The 21,397-nt window shown below is 37.9% G+C and overlaps 1 protein-coding gene across 22 annotated transcripts in view; it reads right to left on the reverse strand.

Annotated features, from left to right (window-relative positions):
* MPDZ (multiple PDZ domain crumbs cell polarity complex component) overlaps positions 1-21,397 on the reverse strand; it is a 98,991-nt gene that overhangs the window by 10,712 nt on the left and 66,882 nt on the right. For 17 of the 22 annotated variants that reach the window (XM_039355227.1, XM_039355233.1, XM_039355236.1 and 14 more), the window contains 17 exons: positions 20,128-20,290; positions 19,462-19,658; positions 17,222-17,313; positions 16,815-16,905; positions 16,537-16,617; positions 16,057-16,149; positions 15,903-15,977; positions 14,965-15,151; positions 13,818-13,963; positions 11,881-11,964; positions 11,541-11,734; positions 10,306-10,453; positions 7,612-7,698; positions 6,893-6,916; positions 6,690-6,786; positions 5,362-5,405; positions 1,283-1,405 (listed from right to left, as the gene is read on the reverse strand). In XM_039355227.1, coding sequence (XP_039211161.1) covers positions 1,283-1,405; positions 5,362-5,405; positions 6,690-6,786; positions 6,893-6,916; positions 7,612-7,698; positions 10,306-10,453; positions 11,541-11,734; positions 11,881-11,964; positions 13,818-13,963; positions 14,965-15,151; positions 15,903-15,977; positions 16,057-16,149; positions 16,537-16,617; positions 16,815-16,905; positions 17,222-17,313; positions 19,462-19,658; positions 20,128-20,290 — 1,926 coding nt within the window. The remainder of the gene's footprint in view (positions 1-1,282; positions 1,406-5,361; positions 5,406-6,689; positions 6,787-6,892; positions 6,917-7,611; positions 7,699-10,305; positions 10,454-11,540; positions 11,735-11,880; positions 11,965-13,817; positions 13,964-14,964; positions 15,152-15,902; positions 15,978-16,056; positions 16,150-16,536; positions 16,618-16,814; positions 16,906-17,221; positions 17,314-19,461; positions 19,659-20,127; positions 20,291-21,397) is intronic. The other 5 variants (XM_039355242.1, XM_039355244.1, XM_039355232.1 and 2 more) reach the window with 1 other exon arrangement.

Genomic DNA, 21,397 nt, shown 5'->3' on the forward strand with positions numbered 1-21,397 from the left:
TCATACTTGGTTAGATTTGGGCCTTCTGATACAAACTGTACAACTTAGTGGCTTAGTGTGATCGTACAGATGGTTCTACAGTTAAGACCATAAATGAGCCTGCAATTACAGTTGTAAATCATGATGTTAAGTACTGTAGGGCATCATGTGAGTGGGTCTGATTTAATGACCTTTTTTGCCATGGTCATTAAGCGAATGTGGTGGTCATAAACCCACTGCTCATTATGGGACTTTTTTTTGCCAGAAACCAAAAATAAACATTTTTCTGAGAAAAACATTGTAAATAATAATCACATTACTGCAGGACACTGCAGTCGTAAATGTGGGCCAGTGGCTGAGCGCCCAAAATGTGGACACATGGCTGGGGAGGGGGGCTGTCAGAACTTTGAATCTGAGTCATAATTAGTTTTTTGGAGAGGATCTGTCAAACAATGGCTAAACAACCAGTTGTAGGTTGAGGACTGGCAATACAGAAATAAAAACATTTTTTCCCCCTTGGACAAATTGAAGAGTTGCTCCCACTGCTGCAGTTTTCACTTTCCAAATTGAGTCACTTATTGGTGAACCATCTTGTACCTAAGATGGCATTCTCTTTTGCAAAGATGACCTTTATTTACATTAAATGTGTTCAACCCTCATGGAACTGAAGCTCATGTGTTGCTCTTTTGACTAAAGCCTCTTGGCCCCTGAAGACAACAGGTGAGATACGGTAATGATACAACAGCATGCTTTAAAAAAATTCCAGCTGTTTTCGTCCTTTAGGCGAAGATGAGGGATTAAAGTATAAATAGTCATTCTGAGCTTCATAAAGTTTTATTAATTTATTCAAATAATTTATATGGCTGCCCATCTCACAACAACAGCCTTTTACAACCTCCATTTTGCATCTTTTAACCATCAAATCAAACCATCATACCACTGTTGTCGTTCAAAATTGATAGTTGCTCTACTGAACTTCATTAATATGAATGGAAATGATTTGGAAGCCATTAAATCAGGGGTCTTTAAACTTGGCCCTTTTATGACTTGTGGACTTCAACTCCCAGAATTCCTCAGCCAGGCACATGGCTGAAGAATTCTGGGAGTTGAAGTCCACAAGTCATAAAAAGGGCCAAGTTTGAAAACTCCTGCATTAAATAGTGGCTAGAGACCACAAAGCAGCCAACAAACCCCAGGATACTTACCATTGTCTTATCTGATTAACACACAAATAAAAACAATATTGGATCAGGTTACTTGAAGCAGGAATAGTCTATCATAACATTTTCAATTTTCTTCTTACCCTCAATTTCTGGGTTTGTGCTGCCACTCCATTTGGATGCATCATGGCTATAAAAATGGGAACATCACCAAGAGGGCTTCCCACTCCTCCAGCAATACTGACTCCCAAAGAATCTGAAGGGCCCTGTTAGAATAAACACAAACAATGGAGAGAGATGGGCACTTTAGAAATAGGAAATATAAATAAATAAAAGAAATAGAAGTTTGCTTTGTTCTGTTGGTAGAGGCAGGTTCTAACCATGACAGATTAGCTGGCTTTGACTTAATGTAGAAGATAAATTAAATTCTAGGTCAGTGATGGCAAACCTTTTAGACACCAAGTGCCCAAATCGCAACCCAAAACCCACTTATGTATCATCGGGTGCCGGGTGGGCATGGCCATTGGGTGGGTGTGGCCCATTAGGTGGGCATGGCCCATTGGGTAAGCGTGGTTGTGGTGGTAATGGCAGACTGGGTGGGACTAAAAAGTTCAATCAATCAATTCCAACTTTGCAAAATCTTTTTTTCCTGCGAGAAGTTGAAATTGATTGATTGAACCTTTTTTTTTTGCACATGGCGGCGGCGGTCTAAAGCGAAAAGGTTTTATAAAACCCAGCTGAAGGCCTAGGACTGGGGCAATGGTGTGCGTGCCCACAGAGAGGGCTCTGCGTGCCACCTAAGGTTCTAGGTGTTAATACGGTAATCTACCTGTAAAACTCACAAAGTGAGACTTTATGCTCATTACATCTCTTACAGGGTACAGTAGGCTAAGCAGGAACTCTGACCTTATTTTTAAGCACCTTTTCAAAACCAATGGCCAATTTCCCTGACAAACCAAAATGGAGTCATGATTATTGCTAGAAGGAAACATGGAGGCCGTTGCCAGGAAGACTATTATCCAGCTTTCTTTGATGTGTCAGCTGCATCCCTATCTGCAGCAGGTACGATGCCTAACTCATCACTATTCACCTGGATGGCAATCACTTGGCATGGGGATACTTTTGAGGATCGTTAAGTGTTTTGAATTTATTACACTTTCTTTGGAAATAGCCTCCTCTTAGAAATCAGATTAAGGCCCCTCTTCGACTGCTTTCATAAGCAATCAAGAGTTCCTCCAGAGACCACTGAGAGGCTGAGAAAATACTATCTGTGCTTATTGTTTTGCTGCTTCATGTCTATTTAACTTAATTACTTTGTTTATCATGTATTGTCCAGGAGAGTCTGTATAAAATTTACTTCTGAGATATTCTGTATGATCAAAAAGAAAACAGATAAAGGTAATTCTTTTTTCTCAATCTATACTGGTTGCAGACGATTGGGGGGGGGGGGTTTAACTGATCTAAATAGCCTCCCAAAATGAGAAGTTATTTGAATGAACGGTTCAGGTTTTTATGTCTGTAAATGGAAGAGATCTGTGAGTGTTGCACAAAAAATTCTCCGTATCTTGGCTGACTTCAGCATGCATTAGCTTTTAGTTTGAGTCCTTCTTTATCACCAATATCCTTTGCATCTCATTAAGAAACAAATAAAATATAAATGTTTAAATGCCATTAGTACATGAAATATACCGTTTATTAGGAAATTTCAGAAAGTACTATAATTCTATAAAATCATGCTCCCTCTAGTGTATGGTTTTACCCACAACTTTAAGTACACTTGTTTTGTCTTGCAAAATCTGATATGTTACAATAAACAGCAGCTTCAAAAGCTGTCTATTTTTTTTAAGTAACTAAAACAAATTTCAGAAAGATTAAAAACATAATGCCAGTGGAAATTATAATTAGTATTCAAGTAATTTATGTACCAAAGCTTTCTGAATATTGTAATATTGAAACAGTACTATGTACCAGAAAAAAAATTAAGGAAAATGATTATCTGCTATTTCCTATTTATTATGTTTTATTATGTTTAAAAATGAACAACTGTTTCCTATCCACTGGATGTCAGCAAAACTGAGTTAAAAATACAGTGGATTTTAAGTTAGATTGAATGGGTATTTTCTGCAGATATTCTTTATATGGATCTTTTTGGGAAAGATTTTGAATAAACAGTAAAATCCCTATTTTAATGTCAATTTTTAAAGCTCAGCTCTGCCCACATCTTAAACAGGGGAACGTCTCCTTGCAAGTGCAACAGGGAAAGAATTATTCTCAATGAATTCCCAGTAATTCCAAGAAGTTATCACACAGCAGCCAGAGGATTGGTATGCCTGGGTGGATTTTGGACTGGGTCTTCTTGCCACCATACAATCACAGCAACAGTGAAGATATTCTGGCAGGGAGCACACTGGCTAGCCATGTATTTTACTTGGAGAGGGAACTGCTCATGAAAGCATCCAACTAGTTTAAGGCTGAGCGGATAGCCTCCATTCTTTCATAAGCTTATGCTGAACAGTAATACATCTTAAACAGCAGCTGTCAAGTTTCAGGCCTAAATCTTCTAAAATGGATAGGAACAAATGCCCCTTTATGACTTGTGGACTTCAACTCCCAGAATTCCTGAGATGGTGGGGAATGGAAAGATTTGCAAGGAGTATAAATCTTTCCATTCCCCACTATCCAGTCAGAGCTGGAGAAGCTTCTTGGATGAGAAGCGAAACGTCTTCAAAGAAAAAACAAGAAAGCCCAGTTGCCTCGTGAAAAAAAGCCATCTTTGGAATGAATCACTGCAGCTCTTAAGTAAGCGACATGGATGCCAATCTGGCTTCCCCATTGACTTTGCGTGTCAGAAGGTTGCAGATGGGGATCACATGCCGTCATAAATAAGTGTCAGTTGCCAAGCATCTGAATTCTGATCACATGACCTTGGGGGAATGCTGCTACAGTTCTAAGTATAAAAAAAAAACCCACCAGTCTTAAGTCACTTTTTTCAGCGCCATTATAATTTCGAATGGTTATCAAATGAACTGTTATACATTGAGGACTACCTGTAGTTGAAATCCACAAGTCTTAAAAGTTGCTAAAGTTGGACACCCCTGGGCTACACTGACTTATGACACATAATTGTTCAAAAATAGTTCAAATTCTAGCCAAAGCTACATCATGGATGGAGCTACTAACTTATCATACTTGATCCATTTCCAACAGAAAAAGTAGGCAATCACTGTGTTTGATTAAAGTGAACACAACTATTTGTGAACCTTGCCACTGAGGGTTACTTTTTTACGTTATTCACTCTAGCACACGGTTTTCATCAAAGGTAGTTTGTTTCTGCAGACAATGATTAAAACATCTCTACTTCTTGTCCCTGTGCTGCAATGGAAACTTGACTGGGAGCTCAAGGATTTAAGCATCAACACCTAAAGGCCCAGGTGGGATGACCACTTGCCTCTTATGCCCTCTCCAGAGCAACTGGGTAGCAGAAGAATCATGCTTCTTGATAAACAATTTCTATGGTTGAAAGGGGGAAAGGCAGCTTGCCTACTTTGAGCCTTTTGTACGTTTTAAAAGTTTTCTTTAGAAAATTCTTCTTCTTTAAAGTCGGTTTTTAAGATTGCTGTTTGTTTTGTTTTGCTAGGGCATGCACACAGCACACATACGCACACACACACACCCCTCCTATGCTATGTTTCAAAATCATATGAGGTTTATGAACAAACATCACCCATATGGACTGCCATGCAAATCATTCTGCATCCTCAAGGGAGCTGTGGGCTTTGTTTCCTGAATAACAGGCCTGGCCTGCTCTGTGATGAACAGGCTCTGAAGCTTCTCAAAATGAATTGGGTGGCTTGTAATATGGAGTGAACCAGGAAAGTACCAGATTTTATTTTTAATTATGTTAAAAAAAACCCTCCCCCCTGCAGAGGTCTAAATGTTCATATTATTGACAGATCTCTTTTTTTAAAAAAAAGAAAAAGCAATAACCATAATTCTGAAAGATAAAAGACATTTCAGAACAAAGTTTATATCATTCTTAACTAAGGGAACAATCACCCCAAAAAAGTTAGAAAAATATTTTTTTAAAATGTTAAATCACAGGATTAAAAGAGTGATGTTGTTTAGTATAAATTCAAACCTAGTCTTTCACTCAAAAATTTTGTTCAGCATAATTTCCCTCCAATGCTTTCTTATTTTATTAAATGTATTGGAACATACTTACCTTTTTTATTTCAACTGTTCTCAATCCTTGTATTTCAGATGCCACTATTAAAAACACAGAAATTACGGTTGTAATTTTCTATTTCAAACTGCTGAATTTTCATGCATTTAAAAATGTTTTTAGAGCAAGGTATCTATTGCTGAGAATACATAACAGTTGCTGCCTATTCTCAGCAACAAACAGTTACTGTTTCCAGGATAGACACAGAAAAATGCTTTTAGGTTGGTGCTCATCTCCTTTCTGCAATACTGTGAAAAAAAAAATTGATTTGGTTATTTTATAGAAATGCCTAGAGGAAATTATCATTTACTGTCTTTGAACCTCCACCTTCATGTGATCACAATCCGGATGCTTGGCAGTTGTCTGGAACTTATAATGGTTGCCATTTCCCCAGTCATGTGATTGTGATTTGTAACCTTCCCTGCTGGCTTCCCACAAACTAAGTTAATGGGGAAGCCAACAGGGAAGGTCACAAGTTGCTCAGTTAAGTCTCCCCCACTCAAATGCCAAGTCCCCAGTACCCTTGCCCCACCTCACTGGCCATCCACACCCCTTTGTGCACCCTTCTGGAGCCTTGTACTTCTTGCACTGTGCCCTCCCCCATTTCCCACCATCTCACTGAGCCTTGTTGAGCTTGCACTGTGCTCCCCCACCAACCATTGCTGTGCTTTTGCTGTATCTCACCCGTCACTCATGCATCCATCTCCACAGGCAGCAACTAACCTAAGCCTTGCTGTGCTTGTATTATGCCTTACTGCATTCATGCTGCACCTCCTTCCCAGCCTATGCTCTCTCCCCGAGCCTTGCCACGCTCATACCTTGACTCTCCCACCACTCGCAAACCCTTCTCTAACCTCCCTCACCCAGATGTAGCCATCCCAAGCCCCACTGCGATTGCACCATGGCTCTCTGGCCACCCAGACACTGCCCTGTACCCATTCGCACCCAGCAGCGGTCACGTACCTGTTTGCTAGCCTGCTTGAAAGATACCTAGGATTTGTGACTTCCTGCCAGCTTCCCCACTGACTTTGGTTGGAAGGCGGCAGGAAGCTGGAAGCAGATGCTCACTTAAATGCCCCACAATCCTTAACTACGGCAACAGAGACTGCAGAGACTGTCATCGCTAAGCGATGGACTCACACCATGTGATGGTTTACGACTGCATTGCTTAGCGATGGAAATCTTAATTGTAGCTGCAACTCGAGGACTATGTGTACTTATAAAAAAAATCATTTTAAAGGTTGTTCAAATTTTAGAACATCGCTTATTTTACAGCACCGAAATATATAATATAATAAATAATGTAAATAATCACTATTGAAACTTACAACAGTTCTTCTTCAGAGTGCTTTCGTAACTTTCAGGCGGGTTGGATCCACCAGCTGGGAAGCTGAATGATGTCAAGCTGCCGCTTCCTTCACTGACCTTAGAGAATTACATCAAAATTATTCTGGAATCATTGCCTCCTTTTAAACCGATATACTATCTAATATTTTAGCAACACACATAATTTTTCTGGAAATATACCTACCCGTTTGGATCCAGGACATGGTTTCTATAAGAGCAAAGATAAAAAATCTGGATCTAAAAATAATTCAGGCTACAATATTATTCAGCTATAACAGTGGATTTGGAAAATTGTCTGGCCTGGCTTAAATATTGAATACAGGTAGAAGGAAATGTATTCGAAGAAGCATTCGTGATTCCATGTGACCCATATTTTTTCCCCCCTACGGAACAGAGCTCTTAGGCAATTGTCCTAACTGGAGGTATTGTAAAGTCATTAGAAAGATGATGATCAATTCTATCCCCAATACTCCTATACCAGGGGTAGACAACCTTGGCTCTTTTATGACTCGTGGACTTCAACTCCCAGAGTCCACGAGTCATAAAAGAGCCAAGGTTGCCTACCCCTGTCCTATACCAATGTAGCTCTGAAGGTTTACTCTGCTTTAATTGTGATAGCCAAAATTATAAAAATGACAATTTAATGTTCAGTATGTTTGGTAAATAAATTCTGACATTCACAATTTGTGAAGCGGTTTCCTAAATATCACTTTTAAAAATATTTAATGTGAGCTGGTTCAACCAATTATGGAATTTAGTTGTGGGTTAAATTATCTTTGATAATATTCTACAGAAATATCATGGCACAACAAAATCGAATTTTTCCTTGTTCGCTAACTTTTATAATGTAGTAACTGGTTTGATCCCCCCCCCCCAATGAAATTAGTGCAAACAGTTACAAACCTGGCTACTCTGAGACAGTCTCCTCTCTGAATGGAATGAACTCGTCTTTATTCTTCCAACTTCTAGTTTAACAACACCTAATGAGCACTAGGAAGCAGAGATAATTGGTTAGATAATTGACTTGATCAGGGATCAATAAAGACATTTTTTAGTTGAAAGGAGACAGCCTGCCTTGGGACACAATTGTCAGTTGACAAATTTGCATAATTTGTATAACATGATCAATCAATATTGGGACTGGATGACTCAAACCTAAAATCCCAAATGGGCATAAATATTTCTCATGTTTCACACCTAATAAGTGAGTTTAAAGATTCAGTTTAAAGATCTGTCTATAAACATCATTATAAAAAGCTCACAAACCTGCCTAACTATTAGAACACCACTATTTGCAACAATTGTAACTTAAGGCATTTCTACCTTATGCAATACAGGTAATCCTTGAATTATGATCATAGATGGGACCAAAATTTCCATTGCTAAGGCAAGGTCGTTGTTAACTTGAATCATGCCACCAAATTTTCAACCTTTTTATCTAGGTGGTTAAGTGAATCACTGCAGTTGTTAAATGAATCATGTGGTCTTTAAGCGAATCCGGCTCCCCCCCATTGTCAGCCAGCTGGGGAGGTCACAAATGGCAAATGATCCCTGAATGCTGCAATTATCCTAAATACATGCTGGTTGCCAAGCGCCCAAATTTTGATCACATGACTGTGGGGATGCATGAGTTTTAAGCGCGAGGACCAGTGGTAACTCACTTTTTTCAGTGCTGTTGTAATTTTTAATGGTCACTAAACGAATGTTTGTAAGTCAAGGACGATCTATACTTGACAGATATTCTTAACAAACCATCTAAGTAGACATATAAAAAAAAAACCCACTACAATAACAATATGCATTAAGAGTAAGGCCGGAATCAGCTCAAAATCTAATTTTAAAATCCAACATCAAAATCTTCAACTCCACTATGACTCTAACAAAAAGTTATATTATCTCTTCTGTTAACACCATTAATGAAATTTAACCTCTAACGCCTGACTTATTTTTCCTTTTGACCACTGAACACACTCAGGCTTCCTGTGTTCTCCTACGAACAAGCCACAATTGAAGAAGAAGTCATTTAAACAGTAGCTTTTTTCAACTGGTAGGTACCCCAGTTAAAGTTAAATTTAAACAAAATATCATGTATCAATTTTAAAAGTGGTGAGTATGGTAAAAAGATTTCTAAACTAACTGCCCAGTTCAGTCCCTTCATCTGATTTATACTGAGAAACACATATCCTAGGACACAGCCGCATGCAGCTCTTTGAGCCTTCCCCTCTAGCTCCCAGCCTCCTCTGCCATTTACAGAGAGAGACAGAGACAGAGAGAGGCACTTGCACGCTCTCTCTCTCTCTCTCTCTCTCTCTCTCTCTGTGTGTGTGTATGTGTGTGTGTGTGTAAAAAAGAGTGGACTCACGGTATTCTCCGACAAGCTGAAAAGCTTATTTGGGCAGAGCTCCTCCCTTTGCTGAGTCTCTACAGGAAGCAGGAAGGGCAGGAGAGAGCTAGCTAGCCCAGCTATGCTGACTCAGGAATTCTGGGAGTTGAAGTCCATGAGTCATAAAAGAGCAGAGGTTGCCTACCCCTGAGCTTGTTGTAGAACAGCTTGAAGCCAGCTTGCCAGGTGAGCAGAAGATCGGAGAAAGGAAGAGACAGGGGGGGAGAGAAAGAGAGAGAGAGGGAGAGAGAGAGAGAGAGAGAGAAAGAAAGAGAAAAAGAGGGGGAGAGGAGAAAAAGAGGGAAAGAGAGGGAAAGGAAAGAGAAAAGAAAGAAAAAGAGAAAGAGGGAGAGAGAGGGAGGGAGGGAAAGAGACAGAGAAACCCTTTTGACATCTAAAATGAAGATAACACTGCATATATCCTTTTTTACCTTTATTATAGGTGTGTGTATATATGCATGTATGTGTGTGTATATATGTGTGTATGTGTATGTATGTATATGTATGTGCGCGCGCGCACACACACACACACACACAAAATAAAAGTAAAAAAGGATATATGCAGTGTTATCTTCATTTTAGATATCAAAAGGGTTTTGTGGCTCCCAGTGTTTTGTTTTGGTGGGAAACAGGTCCAAGTAGCTCTTTCAATGTTTTGGGTTGTCTACCCCTGTCCTAGGATTAGTATCACTCATGAAAAAGTAACAAAAAATGAACCCACTCTTTGTTTAGTTACTGAATTCTACTCCAGCAACCAGATTGTTCAGTGAAATAGTCACTAAGTGAACATGTGACTGAGACAGAGAAAGAGGGGGGGGGGATGCTGCTAAGATCACTGGCTGTTGCCATCTCATTCAAATAAAATTCTCTCATGCAGTTACACCCTTGTTATTCACAATGGCATGCATTATTGTCAAGAGCGTTAAATTTGGTCGTAATGGTTCACACTGATTGGAAAATGAATTTTTTTATTACCTTTTATAATTATCACATTTGTGAATGGTTGCTAATTGAGGTAGTCATTAAATGAGGAGTATACAGCCACTGTATACACTATATTAATAATGTTTTGCAATCCCAATATATTTATCTGATTTCATCAAAATAACTATACCCAAATCAAATCAAGGATGAGCAACAGTTGGGATTTCAACCAAATAAGATCTGGATCAGATTCTGAATTAATATATCATTTTATATAAAATCTAGTGTACCTTTAATAAGGCTGCCACTGTCTCCTGGTTAGCGTTTCGAACGTCTTCATCATTCACCATTAATATCTGGTCTCCTTGCATTAACCGTCCATCCAGATCTGCTAGACCTCCTTTGACAATATCCGACACAAACACCCCAGTGTCATTTCTGCAAATGCAATATTCATGCATGTTTGTTTTATTTAGTTACTTATTTCGACTTTTCTATACAGTCCTGTCGTTTGTATAAGTTGGTCTATAAACAGTGCAGAACTGTATATATTTGATGCTTAATCTCTATATTTCTAAATATGCACTCCAATTCACTGTTTTAATCATTTTTAAAATATTCATGAGGTTTATAATCATGTGAAATACAATAAAATACTAATGATCTGCTTTAATATTAATTTTATGTTTTTATAAATTTGTGACAGATTATTTCTACATATTTTATACATTTATAATATCTCTTTTTATAAAAATGTATTATTAAAAATGTATCATAAATTTGTTTAGTTAAAAAAAACCTCAGAAAGTAATTTGAGCGCCAGGATTATGTCATAGGCACTAAATAAAAAGTGCCTCTTAAAGCCCATATGGATTTCTTTCTATAACCATAAACACAAGAATTTGGCTTAGGGAGACACACCTGTATTTGGTTCTAGCAGGAAAAAAAAATCTTGTAATCTTCCAGTAGGGGAAGAGGGTGGATTGGCTTGTAGGATATGCCACACCTTAAACTGAAAGGTAGTGATAGGCAGACAAGGAGACCAGGTTGGTGCATAGGATACACAGAAGACAAAGGAAGAGTGGTATAAGGTACAACAACCTTGTCTTATTCACCCAAAAGACTTCAGACTTTTTCTTGTACAAAACCTAAAACAATCCAAATATTCTGGGTATCGGTTCTATTAGTCTATGACCCAACCAGAACAGTTTGACTGAACCTCTAAGGAAGAGTATCTGTTTCATTGCACAAAACAACACATATTGCCTAGTTTGTATGCACTCCTGATAAATAAATCCTCTAATAATCAGTTTTATTGAGTGGATCTGAAAATAATTCTTATTTTTATGCAGAAGGCAACTGATACAGACTTACTTCATAGCTAAGCAGGAAGTCAAGAACATGTCAAAACTAAACCTCTACTCTGTACACTTTGGTTGGGTTTGGACCAAGTTAACTTTACTTTTTAGTTTACTGGCATAAATTATATTTAATAAGTGTTTCAAAAGACCCTCTCTGTACCCACCTTTTCCCAACAATACTTAATCCAAGTCCTTTGCCTGGTTTCTTTTGTAATTCGATACTCAGTACATCATACATGTCTTCTTCTTTATATTGGGCTTCATCCCTGTAAACAGTGAGGCGGACTTTCTGTGGTGTCTGTCTGAGAACATTTATAGCTTCATCATGTGTTGCATTCCTTAGGTCAATACCATTCACCTAAAATGAATAGATGTCAAAAGCTGAATATGTACGCTAACTTACTACAAAAATTACATAAATCTCCACAACTTACTTTTTCTCCCCATCATTTCTGTTTCCTATACAGAAGGATACCGTAAGTTGTAAAACGTTCAATATTGTACCTCTAAGATTTGATCACCAGCCCAGAGCCTTCCATCTTTGGATGCTGCTCCTTCTTCATATACTTCATGGATAATAATGGCTCCCTGTAGATTTGAAAGATTCTATCACTCACTTTAACTTCATAACCATGTATCGCAACTATCTTAAAGCTTTTTCAATGTAGAAAGCACACACACAAAAATACATTAAGATTCAGAAACCTCTATGCAAATGTATTTTTAAATCGGTTTCGGGTGCTGCAATGTATTTTTAGAAACTAAAGATGGAAATGCATTAATAATAGGGAAAAATGGAAAAATGAAAAATGAGATCTTAATTTTAAAAAAAAGGGAAAGATTTCCTGTATCCAGTTATATCCAACTCAGCGTCATAGATTCACCCTGGGACCCCTCTCCAGATGCGAGCTCAGAATAGGAGGAGGAATTTGAGTTAGCAGAGGAAAAGGTGGAGCTGCACAATCACCTAGCTCAGGACCAGAGCCTGACAGAACAGTCTCAGCCGGATGGATTGGACAAGGGACAGGCTGAGGCTGAGTGAGGCAAGCTGCAGCGAATTAGTCAGGAGGTTCCAGGCGAGGACCGGGGGCAGCTGCTAACGGTTAGCGATTAGGAGGTGGTAGAGCCCACACCTCCTCCCGATTCAAGGACATGTAAGGAGGAGATGAGACAGGTGCAATGCTGGTGGGCTAGAGCAGTGTTTTCCAAACTTGACAATTTTAAGGCATGAGGACTTCAACTCCCAGAATTCCACAGCCAGCAACGCTGGCTGTGGAATTCTGGGAGTTGAAGTCCACATGCCTTACAATTGTCAAGTTTGGGAAACACTGGGCTAGAGCCTAGACTACTCATGAGGAAGCAACCTCACCCCTCATGAAGGGTCACACCTCGCCTACTTAATCCTGCCCAGAGGACTTGAGCGTTGCTGGTTCAACGTGCCCAGTTCTGTGCCTTGTGTGCTCGTGCTGTGTATCCTGACCCGTTGACTTGTGAATTGTTTTCCTGGACTTCGTGTGTACCCAGTGACCTTTGCGGTGCTGAGCTTGGAATCTGAACCTGTGCAATGTGGGTACTTTCTGAAGACCTATTTTGGGGGGGGGGGTTGAATAAACACCTTTTTGAACTCTCACTATAGGTTCATGCATGTCTGTACTAGGATCAGGGCGGCACACTTTAGAGGATGGTGTTAAATTTCCGTTTCCTAGCGAGAGAACCAGCAACTATCCGAAGACGATGCCATGGTCATGTGGCCAGCATGACTATATGCCTAGGCACATGGAATGCTGCTACCTTCCCACCAAAGTGGTACTTATTTATCTATTTGCATTTGCATGTTTTCAAACTGCAAGGTGGGCAGGAGCTGGGGAAAGTAACAAGACCTCACCCTCCCAGGCAGTGCTTGAATCTCCAACTGCCAACCTTCTGGTCAACAAGCGCAGTGTCTTAACTGCTAGGTCGTTGTGCCCCCCCTCTCCCTTGAGATCTTAATTATGTACCTCTTAATGAATATTACAAATCAGAACATTTTATATAACATTATAGAAATAATTAATACAACAAACGTTGTATTAAATAACATTACCAAGAAGCTTAAAATATGATAAAAAGAAGGAAAAAACCTAACATTTTAAAAACTTCAGTAATTTATGGATTCAAAAACATATAAATATTTAATACAACTAGGAACGAATAGGAATGAAATGTAACACAGATTAAGGTATTGTTAAGGTATTAGTACTTTATGCAGTTATGGATTTAAATTTACTTCCAATAATGTATTTAAATTCATTTATTTGAATCACTTTATGTAAGTCTCACAGTGTAATCTTACATCCACATACCTGAGGATAGGTGTCATTACATTCAATGGAACATGGTTTTTTGTGTTAGGAATGTTAGCCAGAGATTACATAGGGATTACAAAAACCATTTTTACCCACCAGTAATGTGTCAGCTCCTCCCACAATGCTTAATCCAAGACCAGTACGTCCCTTGGAAATACTGATTGTTGTTTCATAACCTGGGATAATTGGACAAGTGGCTGGGTCAGAAGCTAACATGGCTGGAGTTGAAGACCTGCTTGCATCTAAAAACACAAATTAGAAGAACTGGTTATAATCTGCGATTCTAAGATTCCTAGTTTGTTGTTTTACATCAAGAGTACTACTTTGCAAACCATGTTGAGAGCAGCTACCCCATAATGTGGGATTTATAAGGCCCATGGATATATGTCCTCGGTGGAATTAGGATATACCAGAACATCAACAACTGTAAGGTATCCGCTTCCTCAGTAAAGTTTTTATTTTAAATGAAAACCATCTTTGGGGTGCATTTCTGCAGTATTTCAGCAAACAATATTATAATAACGTATGTCATACCATTACAGAGCCATGTTTAACCATGGGACAAATTCAGTGATAATTTGTCTTACAGCTGAATATATTTAATGATCATACAAATATTTCTACTTAACTGGCTAATTATAAAGATAATTCTCGACTTACAACAGTTCATTTAGTGACCGCTCAAAGTTACAACAGCACTGAAAAAGTGATAGTTTTTTACACTTATGACTATTGCAGCATCTCGATGATCATATGATCAAAATTCAGATTGGCAACTAACTCATATTTATGACGGTTGCAATGCTGGATGTCATACAATCGATTTTTGCAACCTTCTGATAAGCAAAGTCAATGGGGAAACCAGATTCACTTAACAACCGTGCGATTATAACAACTGCAGTGATTCAATGAACAGATATGGCAAAAAAGACCATAAAATGGGGCAAAACTCACTTAACTGTATTGCTTAGCAACAGAAATTTTGGCTCAGTTGTGGTTCCCAAATTAAAGACTATCTGAACTTCCAAAGGCCAAAAAGAAGAAAGGGGAAGAAAGAAACATATTGATTTCTATATAACTTGCCTAAATCTTACAAAGGAGAACATTTGAGGTACCAAGTCAAGGACATATAGGCTAATGGCTGATTCAATAATTGGTAGGTGTTTATGGGCATACACGCACATTGATATGGATACAGTACAGTGGTGTTTTTTTTTAACATGGAGTAAATGAAAATTCTTACCTTTAATTAACTCTGGTTCTGGTGACTCAGATGATGGAACAATTGGTAATGGTTGGATATTGGTTCCCTCACTCAGCGTGGTGCTGTAAGTTGACAACGGTGGCTGAGGAACTGCCAGGCCTTCGGGTTCAACTGAACTAATGGTGAGTTTCACATTAGGCTTTGATGTTTTCAGCAAACTGATAAACTTGTTGAAATAATGAACAGATCATAAGAAAAACTTAATAAAATAAATTACCATGTAACAAACAAACATAAGGCTGTATAATATTCAGCAGAGGTATTATAGCTAAGTTGTAAGAGAAAAGCAAACACTATGTCTGTGAAGAAATATTTGACTGAAGGCCCATTTCTATAAATTTTTTTCCCTGCCAAGAGATGATTGCCAATATATCAGCTACAGAGTCTCTCTCTCTCTCTCTCTCTCTCTCTCTCTCTCACACACACACACAACACACACACACACACACACACACACACACACTCATTCATTCTTGAAAGGAGATGTTTTAAATGTTTCATTAAACATCAGTGATTCTTACCCTGATCAACAATTATCTGATTGATTGACATGTTCTCTTGGACAGGTGTCTTCAACGAGATGTGAGATAGGAATTGAGTTTTAAAAATTGAACAATGCTACAATCCTAGGCCCATAGAAAGTATCTAAATCCCACATGCACTCCTGTTCGTCCTTCTCCTTCTCTTCCCATCTTTTAGTTAAGAGTTGATAATTTATATTTTTATAATAGTGTATTTGGGTTATATGCATGTTTTATATAGTTTTTATCCTGTTTAACATATAAGCTGCCCAGAGTTACCCTGGGCATAAATTTGGTAGCTAACAAATCTAATAAATAAAAATAAAATAATCAAGTATTTCAGCTTATGACAAACAAATCTTCAAAAGCTTCCTAGGGTAGTCATTGCTCAGTTACCTTTTCTATAGGATAGCCCACAACGATTTCATCGTCCACTGCTAGAATTTGATCTCCAACCTTAATTCGGCCATCCTGAAATCAAAGAACTACCTTTAACTCAGGCCAAGGAGGAGGAAATGAACATTTTTATCATTTTTAGTGTCGAGTTTACCTTTCCTGCTGCACCATGATCTGTTAAGCTCTGAATAACTACACCATTAAGTGTATCTTCTTCACCAATAGCAATACCTATGCCACCTTGATCCTAAAGAATCACAAAGGACAACTACCATTATTGAAGAGTTTAACCAATGGTAAAATGATACTTTAGGAATTCTGTCTTTGCAAATTCTCCACAATTAAAGTTTAACCTAATTTTTTCAAACTAAAATACAGATAAAATTTAAGCCACCCTTCAGGTTTTACATTTTACAGAAACTTAAAAAGCATTTGGGAAATTTAAGCACATCAAACAATGTTCTCGTACATGCTTAGTCATATCAATGTGTCTCTGTGTGTAAATAAATACATAAATAAAATATGAGGCGATTTACCTCATTCGTACCGTCTGCATCAGAATGAAAGAAATTTACAGCCAGAAATTCATTTAGGTCTACAAAGATACGAACAGAACATAAATACACATATTTACCTTAGGTAGTTCCACATTTTGAACGTTCTTATATAAAGTCAGATCTATTGGTAAATTAGAGCTTGAAATGTTCACTTCCCCCTAAACAAAATAAATACGTTAAAAATATATTCACAATAGCTGTAAAAGAGACATGTTTAAATTTACTCAAAATATCTATAGGAAATTACTTCTAAATTAAAATTGTCTTTGCCTTGTGATTATTTTCAATGGAAAACATTATAAGTAACATTTTTTTCAATCACTAAATTAAGATGAATATTGAATATGCATTGTACCTCTTCGTGCTGACTCATTCCAGAAGATGAAGATGGCGATGCCACTGATTTACCAGGACAAATAGCCATCTGATGGATAGCATCTTTGTTTCTATCAAACAAAAAGTACAAAATTTTAATACTACAGAACTGGTGTTGGATGAGGTTTTCTTTAAATTTTTAATATCTAAATAATACTTCTTAATTTTTTTAGTAAAAAAAATATCTACTTTATTTATTTACTTATTTACTGATTTGGGCTATTGATCTCTATCTCATTCCAGAACGACTCTGAAATTAATATCCGCAATTCTGAAAACAGGTATATAATTCAAGAAAACCCTTAGCAGTGCTTTTGATGCCCTTCCCATTATTTGAAAGATGAACTGAGACAAGACTAAAATATTAAAATATTAAACGTTTCTTACCTGATAAAGATTATTTTTACTTTAGAAGGTGCACATTTGATGATTGAAGATGCATTCTGATGTGCTTTTCCATACAGAACTTGTCCATTTATCTGATCAGCATGGTACAAACAGACAATACACATTTCATTATTTCTTCTCAAACCAATTCGGTCATATGCAAAGCTCATTATTGTTATAATTTATTCAGTGTAATAACCTGTTAATTAATTATAACTGTTAATTTATTAATATTGTTCTTCAGTCACTCCATGGTGGATACTAATCCTGAATTCTTTATGTATTATTTTCCCGGTTATCAAAATTCTAACAGTTGTTGGTTTGTACTGGCCTCTCTCCTGAATTTGAAATGCCCTTTGCTTGATTGCAGTGGTTTGGCTGACACTGAGAACACCATCATGAATTTTCACTAATGATTCATAACTTATTTTTTGGCAAATGAAAACAAAGGCACGGAGAAGCAGACTAATAAATGCAAATAATTGCAAAACAATTTGTAATCAGACTAATTTATAGCTACACAAGAATGTCTGAATATTTTGCTTAAATCTCCAAGGTTAATCATCTTTAAATTAATGACACCAAACATATTCCAAAGTTCTGTGGATAGAACTGCTTCTGGCAGCACAAAGAGAAGAGAGCAATTCCTCTTCCCTACAGAGTCTGTTAGGGAGATTATCTTTGAAATATCATCCTGACTGTTCTTTAAGATTTTTTTTTTTGTGAAGGTGCCATTGTACACATCATTAATGTCCAAGGTATAATTTGTACACGCATATGAAATCTTTGGACCCACAAAGATTATTTTCATGCCCTTCTGGCTGCTGTATTCTATTTTCTCAAAGGAAGGAAGGAAGGAAGGAAGGAAGGAAGGAAGGAAGGAAGGAAGGAAGGAAGGAAGGAAGGAAGGAAGGAAGGAAGGAAGGAAGGAAGGAATAAGGCCATTTTATATAGTGACTCTGGACAACTTGTATAACAAACAAATAACCAAAGCAGAAAAGAGACAAAACCTATCTGGAAGAAAAAAAACAAACAGCTCAACAGCAAAAGCCTGGAAGAGGCTTACCAACTACTTTAACCCATGTCTGCGGAAGAAAAACAATTCTGGTGGAAAGAAGTTCCCTGAGGAACTTCCAACACAAGCCTGAAAGCTTGGAAGACTAAACCTCTGGTCCGAGTGACTGACCCAGATTGGATCCTGCAACTTTATCCTGGGACACGTATGTTTGCCTTCACTTGTAAGAAAAGCCATGTTTGGTGGAGCAATAGTTAGAATGCAGTATTGCAGACAAACTATGCCCACAGCCTGGAGTTTGATCCTAATGGGGCTCAAGGTTGACTCAACTTCCATCCTTCCAAGGTCGGCAAAATGAGGATCCAGATTGTTAGAGGACAATATGCTGACACTGTCAACTGCCCAGAGAGCGTTGTAAGGCACTAAGGGACGGTATATAAATCTAAGTGCTATTGCTATTTTAACAGATTTTTTAAACCAAGGAACACAAGAGCTATACAAATCTCTAGGACAGTGGTTCTCAACCTGTGGGTCGGGACCCCATTTGGGGTCGAATGACCATTTCACGGGGGTCACCAAACCATGCTGCCCACCATTTTTTTCCCTTTTCCCTAGCTGTCCTACTCTCTTATTGGTGGCCACACCCACTTGGGGGTCACCACAACATGGGGAACTATATTATGGGGTCACGGCATTAGAAAGGTTGAGAATCACTGCTCTAGGAGGACACCATTTCAGAGGATAAGCAAGAGAACAAAAGGGTCCTCTCTCTATTAATGCTCAAGAAGCAACCAAAGCTACAGACTTTGCATTTAGCATACAAAGTACCACCACCATCACAGCAACAATAATAAAAATCAGTCTCTGTATGCTATAATTTGTAATCTGTAAGTCACATTTTATAGTCTACGACTTTAGTTATAGTCCTGCCTTAGGCTCAAAGCCAGCTGGATGACTTTGGGTCAATCACTCTCTCTAAGAGGTGGGAAACAAGCAAAGGCAAACCATTTCCATAAAAAAAAACTTTTTTAAAGAAAAAGGACTAGTTATGTAGTTGCCAAGTGCCAAAACTGATTTGAAGGTGCAACTTACATAAAGAAGGGACATACCGATGAAAATAATGTTTTAATTAAACCCTACATTTTATACCCATTAATTGTTTTGAATTAATTGTTCTTCTGTCCTTAAGGTCAGTATATTTCATTTAAGTCTATTAGACACTTACTTCCAGTAACTCATCTCCAATCTGCAGCCTGCCATCTTTTCCAGCCGCTCCATTTGGATCAATGCCCACTACAAAGACACTCATTTTGGATCTGTCTTTGTTCCCAGCTAGGCTGAGTCCTAATCCAGTCTTCCCTTTCTCCAGTTCTATCATGTGCAGATCTCCTGACAGGTTGCCATACTGATGACTGATTTTCCCTAATTATAAAGAGAGCAAAATTCAAATGTGTGGCGAAGTCAAAATCGAGCTTGGAAAATTGTAAAGGAATGGCAACTTTGGAATTCAATAGTCCCAACATCAACTCAACATTATGAAAACAATTCAAGAATGAATATATGTTTCTATTCACTTGCCAAAGTTAGAAAAAGGCATGCTCCCAGCATTTCATTTTTAAAACAGGAAAGTGAGAATCTATCCATCATCCCTTCCTTCATTATAAAGATACTTTCTATATTTATATGCTACTTTTAGGAATATTTTTAATAACAATCCCAATCATTCCTGCGTTACACATGAAGCACAATTGTATTAAAGCCTTATGGCCCAGACTGAATGCTTACAGCACAAGGAAACAACAAAGCTGTTAGATGTGACCACAGATTCTACTCAAGCAAATTAAAGAAAAACTATTGAAAACATCACACTGCAGACAAAGAAGTTACTTACTCCAGCTGTATCCAAACTCATCCTCCTTATCCAAATCTTCCAGATGATTGTTAGAGGACTGCAGCACAACTTCACCGCTCATTGCTGGAAATACCGAAGGAGGTGGCAAAGGCAGATTACAGAATGATTTTTTTTCTGGCTCTGAATCTGACTGACTGGATGCCTGTGGGGAGTAAGGAAAATACAGTGTTTGAGAAGGCAGAGAGGAATTAAGGTCAGTCAAAATGCATGGGATGATGAAAAAGAAAAACCCAGGACTTTGAAGTTAAAATACACAGCAACAGTACAATAAAAAAAGCAAACAAGATGGAAACTGCAAATCATATTCGGTGAAGATGAATGTCTGTTCAGCCTACATACCACAAAAACCTTGCATGTTAGTTCCAAAACTGGACAAAGAGGAACATGTTAAGGAATATGAAGGAATCCTCTAAAAGATCATTATGTTCTTGATTTTGCATTGTTTTATATCAAATATCAAAAAAAAATGTCTCTGAAATAGTAAATGGAGGTGAAATCTGATAGAGACATTGCATTAGCCTGGATCAAGAGTTCTTCTTGGGAATCCCATGATGGATGGACAGATGCTATTATAAATAGTGCATACTATAATATTAAGAGATGGCAGAGAAGAGCTGCTGTGGAAAAGCAAATCAGCAGGAAGTATTTTTTAATTTGTTTTCACAAATGGAAAAAAAATGTTTTCTGTTCATGTTGATGGTTTTTAATTTGGTTTTATGTGGTTGTTTGTATTTTAACATATTTTACCGTGGTTTTTAATTTTGTGAGCTGCTCAGAGTCACTGATGCGAGATGGGTGACTGTATAAATTGACTGGATGATTGCACGAAGGAAGGGCAAAACAGATGCCATACATTAGCTGGCTTCACACAGACCGCATTCCTTCAATTGTGTACACTATTGGAAGTGCTTCTTATGAAAATTTTAAATAAATAAATAAAGCACTAAAAAGATGCCTTTTGCAGAACTTACTTTGGAAATTGATTTCCATGCCCTTAAAGAAAATGTGTGGAGAGGCCTTAAGAAATGAACGGAAATATAATGTCTGAAATTGGATAACTGCTGAGAAAGGGGGTTACGTCTTAAAAGAGACATCAATGTCTTTCTCCAATTAATACTATCAGATGTAAATTTAGTCATGGGAATTCCTGAATTCTTCATGGTATGGCATGAACATTATTTATGCTCACACTAAAGTAGCAGATATATTTAGAAGGCAAAGATGATGCCTCTGAAATTGTCAGAGGGTC

This window comes from Crotalus tigris, unplaced genomic scaffold (genome assembly GCF_016545835.1).
Source record: "Crotalus tigris isolate CLP2741 ecotype Arizona unplaced genomic scaffold, ASM1654583v1 scf7180000018649.364394, whole genome shotgun sequence".
NCBI lineage: Eukaryota > Metazoa > Chordata > Lepidosauria > Squamata > Viperidae > Crotalus > Crotalus tigris.